The sequence below is a fragment of the Cucumis melo genome, chromosome 3 (genome assembly GCF_025177605.1).
Source record: "Cucumis melo cultivar AY chromosome 3, USDA_Cmelo_AY_1.0, whole genome shotgun sequence".
NCBI lineage: Eukaryota > Viridiplantae > Streptophyta > Magnoliopsida > Cucurbitales > Cucurbitaceae > Cucumis > Cucumis melo.
The window spans coordinates 29,199,903-29,218,270 of NC_066859.1; the positions used below are offsets into that span (position 1 = coordinate 29,199,903).

The 18,368-nt window shown below is 29.5% G+C and overlaps 3 protein-coding genes across 4 annotated transcripts; 2 read left to right on the plus strand and 1 right to left on the minus strand.

The window, feature by feature from the left end:
- The first annotated feature begins 865 nt into the window (after positions 1-865).
- On the plus strand, positions 866-7,554 carry LOC103487969 (uncharacterized). Of its 2 annotated transcripts, none has more exons than XM_008446492.3 (16): positions 866-1,536; positions 2,885-3,201; positions 3,433-3,510; positions 3,639-3,859; positions 4,381-4,473; positions 4,755-4,838; positions 4,912-5,028; positions 5,604-5,709; positions 5,785-5,847; positions 5,959-6,012; positions 6,229-6,286; positions 6,376-6,452; positions 6,585-6,655; positions 6,766-6,826; positions 6,915-6,974; positions 7,078-7,554. In XM_008446492.3, exons 1-16 carry the CDS (start codon positions 1,401-1,403, stop codon positions 7,261-7,263), a joined length of 1,782 nt encoding a protein of 593 aa, XP_008444714.1. In that variant the 5' UTR covers positions 866-1,400; the 3' UTR covers positions 7,264-7,554. The 2 variants fall into 2 exon arrangements, with proteins under 2 accessions (XP_008444714.1, XP_016900080.1); XM_017044591.2 differs by lacking the exon at positions 866-1,536 and adding an exon at positions 1,592-1,757.
- Positions 7,555-7,984: 430 nt separating this feature from the next.
- On the minus strand, positions 7,985-8,746 carry LOC103488545 (B3 domain-containing protein At3g25182-like). Its single transcript, XM_008447343.1, has one exon. It carries the CDS (start codon positions 8,744-8,746, stop codon positions 7,985-7,987), a length of 762 nt encoding a protein of 253 aa, XP_008445565.1.
- A 3,445-nt stretch (positions 8,747-12,191) lies between these two features.
- Positions 12,192-13,517, plus strand: LOC103487968 (protein RADIALIS-like 4). The gene is made up of 2 exons (XM_008446491.2): positions 12,192-12,499; positions 13,314-13,517. Exons 1-2 carry the CDS (start codon positions 12,222-12,224, stop codon positions 13,336-13,338), a joined length of 303 nt encoding a protein of 100 aa, XP_008444713.1. The 5' UTR covers positions 12,192-12,221; the 3' UTR covers positions 13,339-13,517.
- The last annotated feature ends 4,851 nt before the right edge of the window (positions 13,518-18,368 follow it).

The window sequence follows — 18,368 nt, forward strand, 5'->3', positions numbered from 1 at the left end:
CATGTTAATTATCAGACATTAATATCACCGGATTTAGTGAAAAAATTAAGACTAAAAGTATAATTTTAGAGTGTCCTTTGTATTATCTATGGAAAAAATTTATTATTAAAAAAATATTTTTTAGAACGCTTTATTAATTTAAAATTTAAATACTTACCTATTTAGTTAGGTTTCGTGTGTTTATATACATAATTTGTTTAAAAATTTATTTATTAGCATTTTATTCAAAATGCATTATTTTTCGATCTTATTTTTTAAAAGTGTATTTTTAAAAAGTTATCGAACACTTCAAATTTTTTTTTATTTTCTTTTCAAATTTAAACTCTTTTAAAAGCGATTGAATTAAATGAAAAAGAAAAAAAAGAATGAAACAAAGAAGTAAAAATAAAATAATCTGAAATTTACTCATAAAATTTAAACACAATTCAGAGTATAATATTTTAAAATTTAGACACCTAGGTCAATTTTTTAACTTAAAAAAATAGCCTTCATTTTTTTTTTTTTATCGTTTTGAATTTGGTTAATATTTCGAAAATATGAACAGACCATTAGAAATATGTTTGATTAAAACAAAAAATAAAATATTATCAAATAACTTTCAAATATTAAATAAAAACCAAACTTCGAAAAAAAATGATAAATTTTTTTATAAATATTTACCAATACAAGAATACATTTCTACGTATATGTAATGGAGATGGAGTGTTATATTTTACAAATATTTTAAAATATTTATCTAAATTTGAAAATAGCCGTTTAAGAAAATAAAATTAAAAAGAATCTTTTAAGAGTAAGAAAATGAAAGAAAGGGTTAAATGGAGGGGGAAACGACGAACATATTTACCCGCCAGATTTATGCACAGCGACAGTTTCTCGTTGCGAAAGCGATGAGGAGAAAAAAAAGAAAAAGAAAAAGAAAAATGGAGGTTAAATCTTCGCCTTCTATTGTCCAACATCTTCATCGGCGAAACTGATCGGCGCCGTCCCATCAAACAGTAATCGTCAACCACAATCTCTCTCTTGCAAGCAAGTTCCACGTGGCGAAAACCCACAATCCCTCTTCGGAGATGCTTCAAGTTCCCCAACCTGACCGGAGCAATCAAAGCACAATTTCCCGGTGAATAGGGAATCAAAAAATTAGGTGTACGATTCCATTTTCCCAACCAATTTGATCCTGGGTTCGAATAATTCCTCTGCAAATTCAACTTCCACTACTCTCTTAATTTCGTTGTATTGGGAATTTAGATTTGTTGTTTCTCTTCAATTTCCCAAATGCCACAACTCCTAATCCAACATCTGTCACGTCCATTTCGGAATCTGATTCTCCCTTTTCCTTTTTCTTTAATCTTCCCCTTTCATTTTTAACTCTCTCTTCCCCCAAATGCCTATTTAAATGCACCATGCGAATTCCCAGGAGACAGGTTTCCTTTTGCCTCTCCTTATTCTCGCTCGAATTCACATACCCTTTATCCTCCCCAAGTTTTCTGGGAATTCCCAATTCCTTTATCCGCAAACCCAAAAGGATTCATACCCTAGGTTCGTCTTCTTCTTCTTTTCTTTCCAAGATTGAGCTTAACTGCCATGTTTATTGTATGTATGTGGGGCATTTATAAATTGGGTCAAATTGAAACGTGTCATTAATATTTCTTTCAATGGTTTCTTGTTCTGTTTTCTCAACCTTCATTACCCGTACGTTGGTCTGTTGTAATTATCGTTCTAGTGTTGCTTTTTGGGGATTTAGCACCTTTCTTATTCAGGTTCGTTGTTCAGTTTGCTCTTTCATCTCTCATGTATGTGTCCCTTTGTGTTTGTCTGTTTGTTTACGTTTGTGAGTATATCTAGATTGAATGGATGTGTATTTGTATGTACCTTTCTTGGGGAATAGTTTGATCATTTAGTTGACAAAATATTCAAGAATTGGAAACTGCAGGTCTGGGATGCAATGACCAGTGTTCTTGAGTGGGATATTTAAAGACGCTAAAAGGGTTTTTTCTTTTCTTGTTTGAGAGAGTTGAATTTTAAATGTGTGTTGGATATGGAGTTTGGTTTGATTTAAATTTGACCATGTAGAGTAGGGGTAAGGAATTAAGGCTGGGCTTTCTGTGGGAGAGAAGATTTGTGTTTCTTGATTGTCGATTCGATTTAAAACCTGAAGAAAATTCAGACCATGCACAGGAAAGAAGAGGAGAGGAGTTAGTTGGCAAAATTGGTTATTTCGATGTCTGAATTATTTTGAAAGAAATGTATAAGAATGCATGACCATCTTGCGTCATTTCTCCACTCCAAGATTAATGTAGAAAGGATCCTGACTGCTTCTCAGTTCTCATGTTGGATGTAGGTGTGGATTGTTGAATCACTCAAGTCTGTTGTTGTTGGAACCTTGTGCTTCTCTCTTTTCTTTTCTTTGCAACAATTTCTTCTTCTTGCATTAGAGATTACTATCGATTGTAGAGAGGTTCTGAAAGATGAGAGGGAATCGACTGGTTGTATTTGAGTACTTTGATAAGCAAATAAGCTGATAGAAAACATTTCCACCAACAGTAAATTGGCTCTTCCCCCTAATAGGTAGAAAACATTTGTGTTTAGGAAGTCAGATTACTGTTATTTCGTGAACAAGTTTTATACTAGGGGACAAGAGAGTAATTTTGAATGTCTGTCATTTGGGTTCGATTATGGGTTTGTCTATGTACAGGATCTATAATCTATTTGGCAATATTGACTTCCAGAGTCAGGACTTCTATATGAAACATTATTAGTTTCTTTTATACTTCTATGTTCTGATACTTCGTTGGTTTATATTAAATCACAGAGTAAATTTTGGACTGTTTATTTAGATCTCAATTTGAAGCTCGTAGTTTCCCTTTTCTGTTAACTATCATGGCAGGATTAAATCAGTTGCGTCCTATTGATGCCATGGGTGAGAACCTTGGGACTGTCTTGAAGGAGAAGAGAACACATTCTCTTGATGTTACCCACACTGAGGATGGCCAGGAGCCATGCATATGGTCATCACCGGAAGAATGCAAAATTGATATTGGAAAGCAGATCTTTTGCAATAGATCTTTGAATATGAAAAATATTGTTGCCGTGGGCTTTGACATGGATTACACGTTGGCGCAATACAAGCCAGAAACTTTTGAGTCCCTCGCATATGAAGGCACAATAAGAAAGTTGGTTTATGATTTGGGATATTCTGAAGAGGTTTGTTACCTTTTATAACTTAAATTAATTTTTTTAATTAGCTGCTCATTTTCCACTTTCAGGACTTTAACTTTAATGTTAAGATTCTGTTGGTGAATGAGTATCGGTGATTTCATCTTATTCTTTTGTTGCAACATAAATGTATCTTTACTTCCTTCAGTTCAATTTGTTTTTTTTTTAATATGAGATGTAGCAATATTCATTGGTTAAGAATATATCGATCTTATACAGTTGCTGAATTGGTCATTTGACTGGAAATACATGGTCAGAGGTTTGGTTCTTGATAAAAAAAGAGGCAACATATTGAAGGTGACTCTACTCTTTCATTATTTATATTTTTCCGTTAGTTTTTCCTACAGCTTAGTTTTATTTTCGCTTGTACTTATTTCCAATTTAAATGTAATGGCTAGAATGATTGACATAGAGTCTGTGTACAGATGGATAGGCACAAGTACGTCAAAGTGGCTTACCATGGTTTCAAAGAAATGTCCAAGGATGATAAAGTTGAGACATATGGAAATACTTTAGTACGGGATTCTTTTGATGAGCCTGACTATGCTCTCATTGATACCCTTTTTTCACTAGCTGAAGCCTACTTGTTTGCTCAACTGGTTGACTTCAAGGATAATAATCCAGACAAAGTTCCAGAAGATATTGAGTAGGAATTTGTTCTGCCTTGACACTTTTTACTTCTTTTATTGCATTTTCAAGTATCGATTCAATAATCTGGCCATAGTTTTCTAGAAGTTCGTTTTCTTTCATAAGTTATAGGATGCTGGATTTTGATAAACCACATTAATCAATACATGTTTGGATTTACGAACACAGACAAATATGGTTTTTAGTCCAATCTTAAAGGTAATAAATTAAGATCTTCTCAAATAAAAATAGTTAAAGCCGAAACTTTCAAGCATGTTAGGTCGTGAATCTAAAGCATTTAATCTAATATTTAATTTTGTGAGATTTTTTTGCCACATCAAAATAGTAGATTAATTTTGTTGTTTTTTACACTGGTTTACATGTCCATCATGAAGCATCGCTTGAAGTTTCTTTCATGAAGGGTGGTTCGTAGCCATTTAATCTGATCTGTAATGTTGTGAAATTGTTAACGGTTTGTGGTATTATCTTGATTGTGATATGTTTAGTTTCTGTGCATTGTTTCTTATTTGGCTCTCCCAGTTATGCTCGGATGTATAAAGATGTTAGAGCTGCAGTAGATTTGTGTCACCGTGATGGAACCTTAAAGCAAATGGTTGCAAAAGATCCCGAAAGGTGAGGATGTGTCACGTGCTAACTTCCCCTTATTTTTACGATTGTATGTAAACAGCAATGGTGGTTTAACAGATGCAAAGGTTGAATCTCTTAATGAGAATTTCTTGAGTGTTCAAATAAAATAGATTTTTTTAGTTTTGTAATAGTGACTCGAAATCTTTCTTGATTCTTTTGTTCATGGGGGTTTTGCACTTGAACTTGATATATGTAATGCTGATTTTCTTATTGTAAATCAGGAACTAACATCTTTTTCCCTCTACTTTGGGGCATTGCCTTCTTAGATATATCAATGTAGATACTTCAATTTTGCCCATGCTTAAAATGCTCAGAGATTCAGGCCGTTCTACTTTCTTGGTGACAAACAGGTACATTAGTTTCATAGTGTTGCTATTGTCATCCCGTATACAATAGTTCCTAAGGGTTCGATATTGATTGCAGCTTATGGGACTATACAAACGTTGTGATGAACTTCCTTTGTAATTCTTCTGCATCAGATGGTGATCAGAAGCGCAATTTTGATTGGCTTCAGTATTTCGATGTTGTTATCACGGGCAGGTTGTCCTTTAACATCCTAATATAAAATCATCTATGCCCATGGTTAATAGTTCAGTATAAACACGTTGACAGTTATTGTTTACTGATCAAATTGTGGAGTGGAATTCAAATGTTGACATATTTTCCTTGAAGATATTTCATTCTTGTTTTCTGTCTCTTGATTTTTGCTTCATTATTTAGTGACTTTTTAAATGTTGACATTTGTTTGTGTTGGATAAAATTGGAACTTATGTTCTGATAAAACAAGACATAAATATGAATACCGTTAGCCTGATTTGGGAACTGGATTTATTTATATGAGGAGACAAAATATTGAAGCCATTTGATTGTTGTTTTCCATCTTAACCATTGTTTCAAAAGGGGATGAAGTGGAGGTATGATGTTGCGTTGTGACTGGATTTTTGTACAGTTGAAATAGTAGGAAGATGTTATACTGTTTAGATTTCCTTTTCTTTTGCAACTACAATCAAAACAATATCTGAGCCTAGCACTGAGTTGGTCTAGTACCAATGTACGTATATTTAGATTTCTCATTTCCTTGGATCTTTTTCCTGAAATTTTATTTGTAAAAACAGTGCTAAACCAGGTTTCTTCCATGATGACAATCGTGCCAATCTATTTGAGGTTGAAGCAAAGTCCGGAATGCTACTTAATACTGATAATGGTTCGCCAATGCCTCAGGTTAGCTGCATAAGTTTTGTATCATCAAATGCATTTTGTTTATGGCTTTAATTTGACCTTAATTCATCAATGTAGGTGGGAACGGCGTCGATGGCTTTGTCACCGACAAAGTTAAGTAAATCTTGCAGAGTTTTTCAGGTATGGGATGGAACCTTCTGCCTTCTGTCAAGTTAAAACCTTTTTGACAAGACATACCCCCTCCCTTTCCCAATATGATACTTAGATTGCCTTTGACATGCATTCTTCCAGGGAGGCAATGTCAGGCATCTGCACAAACTTCTTTCCATTGAATCGAGTTCACAGGTAAACTCTTACTTTACTAGTAGTGATATGGTATGCGTTGGAAGGAAAAAAGGGGAAAAAGATGATAGTTTGCATAATAAGTCCCATTGGTTTTCTCTTCTGTCCCCGCAGATCCAAGCTTATGGCTATTTTGTTTCATAAACTTTTCGTGCTGAATATGGATACTTCGCCTCTAACTTCTTTTTGAACCCTTTTATCGCTTTTGTTTCTTTTAAGGTTCTTTATGTTGGAGATCACATCTATGGAGATATATTACGGAGCAAAAAGGCTCTAGGTATTCCACCCACATTTTTCCCCGATTGTTACTCCGTTGTTAGTGTTGTTTTATAAGCATTTATCATTCGTTGCTTGGTGATTTGGCAGGATGGAGGACTATGCTTGTAGTTCCGGAGCTTGAAAGGGAGGTCGAGCTCTTATGGGAGTTGAGGAAGACCCGCAAGGTTTTCAACTCCGTTTTTCTGTCAGCAACTATACGAAATTATATTTATAGTAAAAGAAATAAGAATGGAGTAGTTCAACTCGTGAATTCCTCGCTTTAATTAATGTAACATGTATGCGTCAACCTTGTGCAGCAACTTCAACTATTAAGAAACGAGCGGGATGCCATTGAAGACCAAATACATCATTTGAAGTGGTCTCTCAAGTACTTTTTCTGGACTCTTTTCCTCATTTTGTTCTATGCTCTGTCTCTGTCATTGTCCTGCCGTGTGCCAATCCCACCTAGATTGAAATGTAATAAATCTTTTGTTATAGATTTGAAGATATCGAGGCTGATGAGAAGGACAAATTATCTACTGGACTACATCAGTTAGAGGTGATGCTCAATAATCATCATAATTCAACTGTAAAACTAATAGGGTAGGCACGCATGTAAATGAAGCTTGACTTGGTTCGTTTTATAGGGTGAACGAGAACGAGTGCGGTTGAGTCATCAAGATGCTCTACGGGAATGTCACCGACAGGTACGGCACGGAGCATGTTCTTGCAAAATTAGAGTATTTCTATATTATGTTTCAAAATTTTCAAGAAACTTAAGAAGGTTCATTTCCTCTACAAATATGGCAGTTTCATGGGGTTTGGGGACAACTGATGAAGACTGGATATCAAAACTCTAGATTTGCTCATCAAGTAGAGAGATTTGCTTGCCTCTACAGCAGCCAAGTGACCAACTTGAGCCTATATTCCCCAGATAAATACTACAGGCCAAGTGAAGATTTTATGCCCCATGAATTTGGCATCATTCCTTTGTGAAAATAGTTTTTATTTAAAATTAAAAAAAAAAAAAAAAAAAAAATCCAATATGTGTCTTCATAAGTTCCTCAAAACAGAGGATTATATAATTAGTTAACATTCTAGTACATAGTTTCACTTGCGCCATTTTAATACTTTAGTCCTGTAATTTCTGTTTGCCTTCTATTTGGTCGCTATTCTTTTTTTTTTTTTTTTTTTTTGTTTCCAAAATTATGTAAAAAAAAGTCTAGAAATAAAAAGGATTGATTTTCTAGTTCTTTATAAAAAATAATAACATAAATTATGGCTGTATATTGTTATTATTTCTTTTACTTATAAAATGAATGATTGAGTTCAACTAAAAGATGAGTATTATTAATTTTGTCGAACCCAAAATAAAAGTTTAGTGGTGGGGATTCGAGTTTCAAATTACGTCACGACTAGTGTTATATTACAATTGAGATTTCAAATATGCTCTTAAAAACTTATATGAAATTGTTAATTGAAACTTTCATTTTTCACCCAATTAGGAAATAGCGATGATAAATTTGGTTTATTTGTGTCATTTTGATGTTCCTAAATAATTATGCTTACGTTATTATTATGCCAACATATCAATATAATTGTAAACTAATTTGGCTGGAAGTCTTTAAATCCATAAAAAATTATAATACCCTTTAAGAAACAAAAAATAAATGTTATTAATAATTGAATCAAGTGAATCCTGTACAGATTAATTAGATCAAATAAACTTAAAAATTCCCTCCGAGATGTCAAGTTTAACTAAAGCGAAGCAAAGATTGGAGTTGACGGGCACTTGACTTTGATGGCCAACTATGAAAATATTGTTTGATCTAAAACTCCAAAGTTGGATGTAATCTCCACTTTCCAGTGAATTTTCTTGGACAAACGAATTCCACTTTGACATCAGACAATAGCTATCGTGTTGCCCAACCTTCCACATTTTCAACTCAATGTGTCTATTTCTTAACTGAGGATCGATTATCAACACTGTCATTCCATTCTTGTTTTTCAAATCTTCTTGATCATGTTGTTTCAACAGCTGCTTCTCCTCTTCTGAAGCAAAATCATTCCTTAGTTTTTTAAAAGGAATCAGTAACCGACCGTGATTCTTGTTCATGTCAGTGTCTTGCAATCTCTTTTGAGTCACATATTGGATGTCAAAGCCATCCAATTCATCAATCCTATCTCTCAACATCGCCGACATCTCAATCGTCTTCGAAAACACCATGTCTTTTCGCCTCTCCTTCTTCGGCCTATGATCAGACCCAGGAGAATTGTCGTTCTTCTTCCTCTTCTCGCTCGCCTTTCGTCGTCGCGTCTCCATCCTTGGCTTATGATCATCAGACCCAGAAGAGTTCTTACTCTTCTCGCTCGATATCTGCGATCCCGTATCACTCTCAGAGCTTCCATCCGTTGATCGATCAGGAGCGAACAATGAGATAAGATCTAAAGTCTTGAAGACGTGGTTGTTGGATTCCATTGTTGGAGGAGGAAATCAAATGCAGAAAGTTTGAAGTATGAAAGTGAAATCGTCAGAGTTGTATTATATAAAGTGTTTGGTTTTCAAGTTCCGATTAGGAATTGGGTATTCGTAAAAATATTATCCCATAGAAATTCCACTTCGGAATCGGAAACCCAAACTTCAAAAGAAAAAAGTCATCTGTTCCCTTCAAGATGGCGGGAAAGGAAAATATAAATTAGAAAATAGTTATCCTTACATTTTTTAAAAATTAAAAAAAAATATATCAAACATGAACTTAACTCAATCCATACCATAAAGACGTGAACATAAGATCTCAAGTTCAAATTCTTCCTGAATTAGATAAATATTTTATCTATTTTATTATTTTCGTCGATATCTTCATTTTTTTAAATTTTATTTAATTTCTATTGTCACCTCAATGCTAAAATTAATTTGGAGTTAGGTATGAAATTTAATCCATTAGAAAATGTTATAATTTATCTTTTCTTTTCTTTTGTTTTTTTAATGAATGTAGAGTAAAACTAATTAATTTAATGGATGTTATTTATTTTTTAAAATAGTTTTGCAAATTTTAGTGTTTTAATCATAATTATATTACATTGTCCCATTTATGTAAATTCGTATTTAAATTTTCAATTTTATGCTAACTTATTATTTATTTAATAATAAGGCATGTATCATTAACAAAATATAAGAGATTAAATTATAAATTTAGTATCCGTATTTTAATCTTTTTAATATCTAATTGATCTTGAATAGGTCTAAAATAATTATGAATTAATCATGATTAATTTTGTTTGAAAATAATAAAATTTGATATTAAACTATTTAAATATTATAAATTTCTTTTACGGTACAAAATCAATAAGATCTCAAAGAAAATTACAAACTAGATTTTGTGTGAATCAAACTGACATTTGTACCAAAACTTAATATTACTAAAACTAGTGAAAACAATTATTTTTTTAATTAAAATAAGTGGATGATTTAAAAAGAAAAACTATGGTGAAAAATGTAACATTAATTAATTGGGATCTACTTAGAATAAAAATCAACAATGTGGCAACAATATATATATATATATATATATATATATATATATATATATATATATATATATCAAAGTTTGGTTATATATAAATCATTTCCAACTTTTAAGAGACTATTTTTTGAATCACTTTTATAAAATGTAACACAATTTCAATATATATATATTAGATATATATGGGATATGGAATCAAGCTAACTAAATGATTGTTTTGAATATATATAACGTTTATAACAAGAATTTGATTCATGTAATTCATATAATATCTATCTTTTTTATTAAAAAAAACGATGAAATTACCATTAATTAACACCATGCATTTTTAATTATGCAAATTTGGAGGAAGAACTTTTAAATCTTACTTATTCATATACGCTTTATAGTAACAAACGTTATTTTATGCTAACAAAAACTTAGTTCAACTGATATCTAAGTATACTCCTAACCATCAAATTTATGTGTGAATCTCCTTGGCTATCTTTGATCGTTGTATTAATATATTGGTAATTGATAGAAATAACATTATCACAAAGAAACAAACATAATAGTGAAAAATTGTCGTCAAACATGATATAAAAGAAATATTAGAATATTTTCAACCGCAATATTTCGATGAAAGATATCTTTAAAGGTTAGATTCTGTAACTTAAAAGTTATGTTGTAAGTGAAAGCATACGAATGAAAAGCAAAGGAAGAATCTTAGAAGCGATTTAGGGTTTGATTCGACATGAAAAGAAAGGGAAGAACAGTACTACTGGTTGAGAAAAGCTAAGTATTGCATCTTCAAACAGCTCATATCTAAAAGGGAGATATGACCCAACTTGCCATTCAACCAATACCATTTTTTCTTTACACACACATATATAAGTGCTTATTTTATGTGCTTTTGAAAATATATGCTTTGATTTTGATTTAAAATAATCGCTATCAAATAGACAGGAAAATGATTTTGGAAAACAACTCGAAAAGAAAAAAGAGGAGAAATTCTCATCCCGACGAACGTGGAGTGATAAGGATTCCGTAATGTACAAAATCCCTTTTGTCTGCGATTCCCTTTCAAATTTTTTATTGACTTCGACTCTCATTAATTAATCTATTGATTCATTATGAATGATTTACCTATTTTGTTGCATATCTCTATATATGTAAAAAATATCATTTTAATTCTTTTCATCATTAGAACTTCGATTAATGTTTTCAAAAAATAAAATAAAATTTAAAAATACTTTTTAAAATGAACCTTTTGGGTCGAAAATATACAAATTATAATAAAAGCATTAAATTTTTTATCACTCATTTGAGTTTTTTTAAGTAATTCCAATTATTTGTTATTTTCCTTTTTTTTCGCTCTTAGTTAACGCTTTTAAAAAATAAAATCAATATAATGACTTTAATTAACGTTGTTTTATAGTACATGAGAATAAAAAAGACTCAAATCACCTCGTGGACAACACAAACAAGCGCATATGTCAATTAAATTATTAACTGTGTTTTTTTTTTACAGCTTTTCATTAACTTTAAACGTTGGAGTTCGATTGAGAATGTTTAGATATGGTGATTTCGATGATTTATCTTCTAAGTTAGCAAAAGAAATAATTTTCACGAATTTTTGGTCTACAAAAAAGTTTGCTTAATATCAAAATTACCAATTTTGTGTAGCTATTTTTACATAAACTAAGGTTGCCATTTTAGGCAAACTCATACTAACTTGTAGAAATCATGAAGTCATAAACTAGACATTCCATCGTTACATATTTACTTTTAATTATTAAAAATGCAATACAATATCAAATTATAGTGATTTTATTAGTCACAGATATTTATTCTAAAAAGAAAATTACACCCCATCTAATAACTAATTCTATTTTCACTTTTTAATTATATTTTTTTAAAAATGTATTAGTTTTCTAATAATGGGTTTAAAATTACATTTGATTTCATAGCAAATTTTTAGAAAAAAAATATGTTTTTTTTTAATCCTTAATTTGGTTTTCAAAAACATCCTACATAAAAACTGAATAACAAAACAAAACAAAACAAAAATATTAAAATTGGTGGCAATTAAATACTTGAATGTCAGCTTAATTTTTCTTCAATATTCATCCTTTATTTAAATCTAAAATCCAAGATTTAATTTAATTTCATGACAATAGTAATCAAATATTTTTTTAAAAAAAGAAATTTGGTGGATATCCATTAATTTTGACCCAGAGGCAACTTGCCAAGGAAAAAGAGGGTGGAGGAAAAGAATGTATTTTGAAGAATAACTTTATGTCACATTTATATATATATATATATATATATATATATATATATATATAAACCCTTAAATTTCTTTTTAATTAATATTACTTTTTGCTGTCTATAAATAGAGAAGCAATGAGAGAACAGAGAGATACATATAGAATAACAAAAATTATAAAAATGGCATCATCTACTACTTCCTCTTCATCATCTTCATCTTCAAGCTGGAGTTCAAAGCAAAACAAAATGTTCGAAAATGCCCTTACAGTGTACGACAAGGACTCGCCCGATCGGTGGCAGAAGCTGGCAAGAGCAGTCGGCGGGAAGACGGCGGACGAGGTGAAGAGACACTATGAGATGCTGGTTGAGGACGTCCATAATATCGAGACTGGCAAAGTTCCTTTGCCTAATTACTCTAAACATTATTCTTACAACAACTTTCTTGATGAAGAACAAAGGCAATCTCTCTCTCTCTCTCTCTCTCTCTCTCTCTCTCTCTCTCTCTCCTCTCTCTCTCTCTCTCTCTCTCTCTCTCTTTTAAACCTTCCATTATTATTATTATTTAATTTTTCCATTTTTGTTGGTCTCAAAGTCTAACCGTCGTCGACTTTTAGGTTAGTATAGTAATTAAGTTCGAATAAAATGTATCATGTGAAAGAGTTAGTAAGATATATCCTATTTTGATTGGAATATAATTAATAAATATATGTGTTATTAGGTATTATAATATAACAGAAGAATTGTATTTTGTGTATATATTATAGTAAATAATTGATTAAGAAAAATATGTGTCACTATCAATTAAAAGTAGTGACTCCCATTGAAGTACATATGAGGAAGGGAATTATTCTAAGTAAGTTTGTGGGTTGGATTGGACTGTGACTATCATATAATTTTTAAACTTAATTTAATTGTTAATCGTCACAAGTGTTTTAATTCAACTCAAAATACCATTTTTAAATAAAAATCTAATCTAATCGAATCCAAAACTTCTTTGATCAATATATATGTGTATGATCCAAACTAATTAATTAACTAGACCAGGAGGGTTTTCATTTGTTTATTAACTCAAAAACTTTAATCCAAAACTTCATAAAATGAATTGAATTGTTTGAGTAATAGGTTATTTAATTTTGAAAAGAAACAATCATTTTAAATAAACTATTTTGAAACCAATTAAAAATAGTTTTTGAAATATTTTAATGGTTTTTCATTTATTGATTAATGCCTGCCTGTGGATTAATTAGATGATATTCTCTTTGAGTTATGCAGATTGAAGGGTCTAAAGTTACAATGATTTGCAATCACGTCAAGATTGAAGTGAAGAATAAAAGATAATACAATTATATTATTCAACCAAAGCTCCAAAACTGAAATATATTGTCCTTGTAGATATATATAATAAGAAAATTATTCTACAAAGTTTTTTCCACTGTACTATATATACATATATAATATATGAAGTATTTTGATTAATTTACTATGCCATATTGTATCAAATTGTCACTTACCCATGTTGTGCAATATGTAAAACATATATAGTAAGTGATATGTTTTTTGTTTCAATAAGTTATAGTGTGAAATAATTTCAATTATATTATAAATTTAATCACGAGCTTCAAAAACTTTTAAAATTCACATTGTATTTTTCTCAAAATTGAAAATTTAAGAAATATAAAATTTTAATTTTTAGGTGATGGATCGATTAAATTTTTATAATTTTGAATTTGTGATGGAACTCCGTATATAACAATTATTTATTAATAACATTTAAAATATTTAATAGAGACCTTTCGGAGCTATTGGGCTTTGTCGTTTTGGCCCAATTATATAAGTAGGCCCATTTAACGAACTAAATTGAACCTTCATTTATTTTGATTTTTTTTTTCTTTTTTTTGTATATTCTTTTGTATTTTCTTTCATAAAAATTGTTATTATTATTTATTCAATTTCTGTAAAGACTTATTTTTAGGAATTAAAATTACACAATTAAAAAAATGTACGAATTAAAATTGAACAAATACTAGTAATAAAATAATTTTGATTAAAACATGTTATTTATAATACTTACTTTTGTACTTATTTTATGAGAAAATCACTTCGATAGGTGACACTATTACGTCATCAGTAGATTGCATCTCTTTCCACAATACTTTGTTTTATTAGATAAGATAATCTCTTCTCAAGTGAAACAATGTCATTTTTTTTTATATAATATAGTAAACATGACCAAATGTTTAAAATGCAAATATAAATAAATTTTGTGGACAGGTCAAATATGGCGGTTTCTTCTTAAATATAAAATTTGTCAATTTACTCTCTTCATTCATCATTGATGTCTCAAATATGATGTGAAAATCAAAGCACTTAAATCAGTTAATTTTTAATTTATTTTATATTGTAATTCTATTTTTCTTCTTTTATTAAAATAAGTATATAAACATGTTATTACTTAAAAGTCATATCGTCTATATATTATTATTAGAAATTCAACTTTAAAATTAGTACGCTGTAATATTATATTTTGACGTGAAATTCATAACATATACTTTCTTCAAAATTAAATATCTATTTGAATTTTGTAGACTAATTCAATTCGTAACTTTATTTAAAACGTTAAAATTAATAAATTATACAATGAAATTGATGGGACAGGATGGAAATGAGAGGTATGAAAATGGCAGTTTGTTTTTTCAGTAATTGAACTTTTGGTTTTGATTACAAGGAATCTTTATATTTTATTATCATTCAATTATATAATTTTAATATTAAACATCTCTAAAGTTTACGAGACCATTGATTTTGTCAAATATTGCTCCATTTCGATGACATGGATATCTTGATTGTTGTTGAGGCCTAAGTTTTATAGTATTTTAAAATTTTTGTTTTTCTTCAGAATAATAATAACCATATTTTATATAATTAATTCTCATCCAAAATCTATTAATTTTTGTTGCTCCCACAATAATCTTGATTGCGTCACATTATTTGAAAAAAATATGTACAGTATCCCAAACTTCATTAACAAATTTCAAAGAAATAGTCCATGATTTCTTTAATTTATTTATAAAAATTCGGTTGTTATTTTGACAGACATTATAGACTTTGAGAATTTAATCTAAACCTTGATAGATATATTTTATATTGTATCTATAAATACTTTGTAATTATTATACATAATATTTCACATGTGTGACGACTCATTGATTGTAGAATCGAAGAAGAAACAAGATGTGTACCTTGTGAAAGAGACAAAGAATCCCTTGCTTATCAAATGAAAATCGTCGAGACAAAAACAAACCTAAGATTATAAACTGTGCCATCATTTTTCAAAGATGTATGCAATTTTGTTTTTTAACTTTATTGAGGGTTACTATTTTTGTCCTCTCCTTTTTTTTTCGATTTCCTTTTTATTTACATTGATATTTGAATTATGTTCTATTTTCAAGTTTAAAGGATGAAATAATCGTATTTGAATAAATTTGAACATTGAGATCTCGTGCTAATAATATACAGGCGTTTATGTTATAGACAATTGGTATGCTTTTTTTTTTTTTTTTTTTTAATGTTAAATATTCAAATCCTCGTACTTCACCCTTGCTTTGGGAAAAAAATTGTTTAAAAACCAAATTTATAATTATCTTCTCACCATTTCCTAATTATGTATATATACACAAGTTTGATGACCACCTGTTTATGAATTAATTTCCTATGAATTATCTTGACATCCAAAATTCCTATGAGCTACCTTGACATCCAAATGATATAGGATCAGACGAGTTGTCTTACAAGACTTGCAAGACTAGTCGAAGTACGCATAAACTGTCTTGAACACTCGTTGATATAAAAAAAAATATACACACATATCTACACGTACATATGCACAAAAAGGTGAATTCACATAAAGGTGGCAATATAAAGACAAAACTTTATGTGATCATTTTTGGACCATTTGATCTAATACCATCTTAACTCGTCAATTAACTCAAAAGTTTAAGTTAATCACTAAAGATAAGTTTATTTTATATATTACCAATAACATGGGCAATGTGTAGCTTCGAATTTTGTGCAATTATACTTTTGTATATATCAAGTTGCTCGTTGGTCAAGGGAGCATGGAAGAATGTGTTTGTGTGTGGCCGTTTCTTTTTATTACTTCCAACAATCACCCATAAAATATAGTGATAACTACATTATACCTTTGTACTTTTTCTTATAAAAATTGAATATTTAAATTTATTAAGGTAGTCGTAGAAACTTGGTATCCAAATATATAAATTAAACTTTTAAAGATTATACAACTGTTACAATTTCTACTTAAATTTAAGGATTGAGTTTTAATACTCATATATATAAATATATATATATATATATATATATATATATATATATATATATATATATATAAATAAATAAAAGTGTAAAGTCAATTTTTATCGTTTAAAATGAGATGATCTAATTATAATTACTAAAGAAAAAGTGTACCAAAAAGGTATAATATTCTTAAGATAAGATGATGCATAAGAAAAGTGAAAAAGAAGTATTAAGCAGCAGATCCATTTGTGAAAAGAAAATTGCCGAACCCATACTATAAAAGAGAGAAGAAAAAAATACGACACGTTTTTTTTGGAGCATAACGTCAACTCAATCCACGTGGTTACTTTTGTTTTTTCCCCCCTCTTGTAATAATTGATGTCTCCTACCCAAAAATTATTTCTTCTCATCCCCACAAAAAATTTCCCCCTCTTTAAAAACTGTTTTTTGCCGCTATATCCGTTTCCCAAAACAACGCAAGCTTTTTGGCTTTATGTTTTTATTTCCCGAAATGCGTCCTCTTAATGGTTGCGTTCCGTCCACTCCCAAGTTATTTAATACGACGATTTTATGGATAGCAAAAAAATAATTATATATATATATATATATATATATTATAAAATATAACAAAAAAATAAAACTTAAATTGACTAAGAAAATTTCAATTTTTGCTATTTTTTAAAATATCATATATATATATAATACAAGTATTTGTTTTGTTTTTCTTTTAAATGTGCATCTCGCATATACATTGGAATAATTGATGCACGGTACCAATTTGATGTGAATTATAACCAACCTTTGTGCAAATAAATACATCTAACAACATGTATTACATTTTATCTCGAAAAGCAGCGTCCTGTCAACATCAATTGTACTTTAAAAGTCACAATCACTCCACGAAAGAAATTACTCGAAAAGTTGCAACCATTCGATAAAAAGCAATATATAGGAATTTATATGAAATGTAGGTAAAAGAAGCACGTAAAGACTCTCCTTAGATAACTTCTTTAAATATAATAGATCTATTGGTGTTCATCGATAATAGATGATAATAGTTTGTCTATCATGACATTTTACAGTATTTTAAAATATTTTAAATCATTTCACTATATATCACGTCAATTTTAGGATTCTTATAAAAACTATCATAATGGTTAAGTTATAATAATGATAATTTTAACTAAGAGAGTCCAAAATTATGGTTTTTACGAAAGTATAAACGATTGTTATTTATTTTGACTTAATTAAGATTTTTCATTTCATCGAAATAGAAAATCTAATTAAAACGAAGTAGGATAATTTTTTTGAATATCGAAATTATTGAAATTCATATACTTATTTGTTGATATATTTTTCAACTTGAATTATCATAAATTTTTAAAAATTAATAGACAATGGAAGAAAAACTTGTCCTTAAAATGTACAAAGTATATTATTAATATATATATATATGGAATGTACATAATATATTATTAATATATTGCTTAAAAAAACCAAGTGAGATTTTAAAAACTAAGAAATATGTTTTAAATTTTTATGTTTATTTTTATAACTTGACTAAAAATTTAGTCATTTTACTTAATAAAAGTGCACATCAATGTAAAGAATAGAAAAATAAACCTAATTTTAAAAAACAAACAAATAAATAAAACGATTACGAAACCGTAATTCAACGGAAAGAAAATGATATCACATTATACCAAAATTAATACAAGTTGGCAACCTAGGTAGAGGTAGAGGTAGAGGAAGAGGAAGGAGCTTCACACAAGATTAGGACAAAAATGTCAAAGAAAAAGAGTTGTCTTCAATGGACCTGATGAAAACTTCCACAAGGCCCCACCAAAAATTTCCCCCCCACATGAATAAACACAAAAACAAAATTAGCTGAGCTTGGAATTGGATATCAATTGCCTATGGAATCCAATTCCAAACCTAAACAAACCCAAACAAACAAATATATTTAAATTATTGTCTTTTATTTGTTACCACAAATTGATACAAGTGGAAAAA